General features: G+C 44.7%; 1 protein-coding gene across 1 annotated transcript in view; it reads left to right on the top strand.

Moving 5' to 3' along the window:
- LOC134036218 (voltage-dependent R-type calcium channel subunit alpha-1E-like) overlaps positions 1 to 2,500 on the top strand; it is a 44,912-nt gene that overhangs the window by 24,600 nt on the left and 17,812 nt on the right. The window contains 6 exon segments of the mRNA XM_062481050.1: positions 540 to 593; positions 1,108 to 1,191; positions 1,286 to 1,495; positions 2,039 to 2,151; positions 2,345 to 2,375; positions 2,378 to 2,459. Of these exon segments, the coding sequence (XP_062337034.1) occupies positions 540 to 593; positions 1,108 to 1,191; positions 1,286 to 1,495; positions 2,039 to 2,151; positions 2,345 to 2,375; positions 2,378 to 2,459 (574 nt within the window).

The following is a 2,500-nucleotide window of genomic DNA, read 5'->3' as shown; positions in this document are numbered from 1 at the left end:
TATAAAAGATTTATATATATATTAAATATCATATCGGCCCCAAGTGTGTCAGCCCACCGGCATTTGCCCGGTTCGCCAGATTACTAGTCCAGGCCTGCCCATCCCCCAAAACAAACCTATCAGTAACACAGAATGATTCAACATTAAATATTCAAGATATTTATTGTTATGTATACGGTTTAATAAAGTTACTCTGTACTTTGAAATTCTTATCGTGCAATGTACTCCTTCCACATAGTTACAATAAAAACACTAAAAAGAGAGAAAAATATATAAATATACAGTAAACTAAAATAAGGCACATAAATTAAGTTTTCCTGAGTGTTAAAGTGCATTGTTGCAAATATCGCAAGTCATGGTTCAGTATGTGTGTGTCTGTGTGTGCGTGTGTGGAGCCTAATGCCAGACTTTTGCATTTGACATTTTCCTTTGTACATGATGTTTTTGAAGCAATGAAATCCTCATGAAATCCTCAGACTCTATTGACACTGTGTATATGGAGTGATTCTGTATTTACCATTAATTCATTTTTTTTACAGAGGAGGTTATGCTTGCTGAGGAGAACAAAAACTCCGGGAGGTCTGCCTTAGACGGTAGGAACATCCAAACTGCCGATATTTAGCTCTGTCAACCTGTTAATTTGCGTTATCTTGCTTTGTACAGTTGACCCTGTGACCTGTTTGACTGCATCCTGTTTCTCTCCCAGGAACATAAACTTCCTGAAAGGCTTATCCCCCTTCATTAACAGATAATTAACTTTCCAGAGAAAACACTGCTAAAGGACAGTCCGTTTACTCTGATAGTTCTGGACATCATTGTTGTCTTGGTAACAGACACGTGGCTTGGCATATGACTGCTGTCATGAAGGCTGTTTGCAAGTTTTCCTGTTGGTTTACTCCCATCTTTTTAGCTTTTCAAGCTAGGCGTATGTCGGCCATCAATATGCACTGTTTTCCTCCGTTACTGTATCATTATCGTATTGCTTCCTGGTTTGTTTTCACGCATACCATCTGGGATGGGATCATACACATCTGTTGTCCCAAGTGTTTCTACACTATGTAATTCGAGACCGCGTGTGCTTGTCTCATAATTCTACGGACTGTTCAGTGCTGAAGCGAGCCACGAGCAAGAAGAGCGCGACGCGTCGAGGTGGTCCTGGAGACGACAAGCATGCAGAGATGTGTACTGCAGGTGAGGAGGGAGCCACACCCGCCTTCTTCCGTTCCGCTGCCTTCCTTCCGTCTTTGCTGCTCTTCCATCCTCCTTTCTGTCCATCCTCCCTCAGGAATGTCTCGAACCAGGGTCAACTTCCGTAGCGGCAGACGGGGCCCGGCGGCGTACATGCGCCGTAAGGAGCGCATGCTGCGCATCTCCATCCGCCGCATGGTGAAGACGGACACCTTCTATTGGACCGTGCTCAGCCTGGTGGCGCTAAACACCATCTGCGTGGCCATCGTCCACCACAACCAGCCAGACTGGCTCTCCATCTTTCTCTGTAGGTCTTCAGTTTAGCTCAACCTAATGATGACAGGCCACAGATTTGTAAGAACTAGAAAAGCTAAGGTCGATCCCAGCTTTGCTTGTCTCATGAGCAACAAGTTTGCAAGGTAGACATTGAAGTCTTGTTGTGACGCTAGTTAGTATTGCTAATGCTAAGGTTATTTGTCAACGACAGCTACATGCAATAGTGCCAACCTGGGCTTTTCATCTGAAGGCCTAATTAAAAAGCCTTAGACAGTCACTAATAAGTGGTGAGATGTACTACAAGGCTATTGGTTCACCCTGAGTGCTAAATAATTAGTTAAATATTTGATTTGTACCTAGAGCTCAGTGTTCACAAGTAAACACCGCAAGGACGTTCCAACTATTAACATACAATAACTGAGAGCTCAGCACAAATGGCTTTACTGCGTCTAGTATGAACGGCCCTTTATACAGAGAGTCAGGGAGAGAAGCTAAACAAGCGTGACCTCACGTTGTTTGACCTGAAATGTCTGTGCAGGTCTTGATTGGATGTTGATTTTCCGTTGCTCTCCAGACTATGCAGAGTTTGTGTTCCTTGGGCTCTTCCTGGCAGAGATGTTCCTGAAGATGTACGGTCTGGGTTTCCGTCTGTACTTCCACTCCTCTTTCAACTGCTTCGACTGCGGGGTGAGTCCACTAACCCCAGCTAGGGAAACGGCTGTTTAAACACCAAAAACAGACAGGCTCCTTCACTAATATTCATGAAATTGCCCTTCACTGCAATGCTTGATAGCGTGTCACTGGTGTGACTTCATAAAATGTGACTTGACAATCTCCATGCATGTTGACCAGTTCTACATTGCGTGTCCATCTGATCCAGGTCATCTTTGGCAGCATCTTTGAGGTCGCCTGGGCTTCATCCGGCCTGGCATGTCCTTTGGAATCAGCGTTCTGAGAGCTCTACGACTCCTGAGGATCTTCAAGATCACCAAGTAAGTGGGACATCAGCCAGAAAGGCCTGTCTGGCAAACAAGCG

The sequence above is a fragment of the Osmerus eperlanus genome, chromosome 16, assembly GCF_963692335.1.
Source record: "Osmerus eperlanus chromosome 16, fOsmEpe2.1, whole genome shotgun sequence".
Classification (NCBI taxonomy): Eukaryota; Metazoa; Chordata; class Actinopteri; order Osmeriformes; family Osmeridae; genus Osmerus; species Osmerus eperlanus.
The sequence above is the reverse complement of the archived record's forward strand: the minus strand, read 5'-3'. Positions and strand labels throughout refer to the sequence as shown.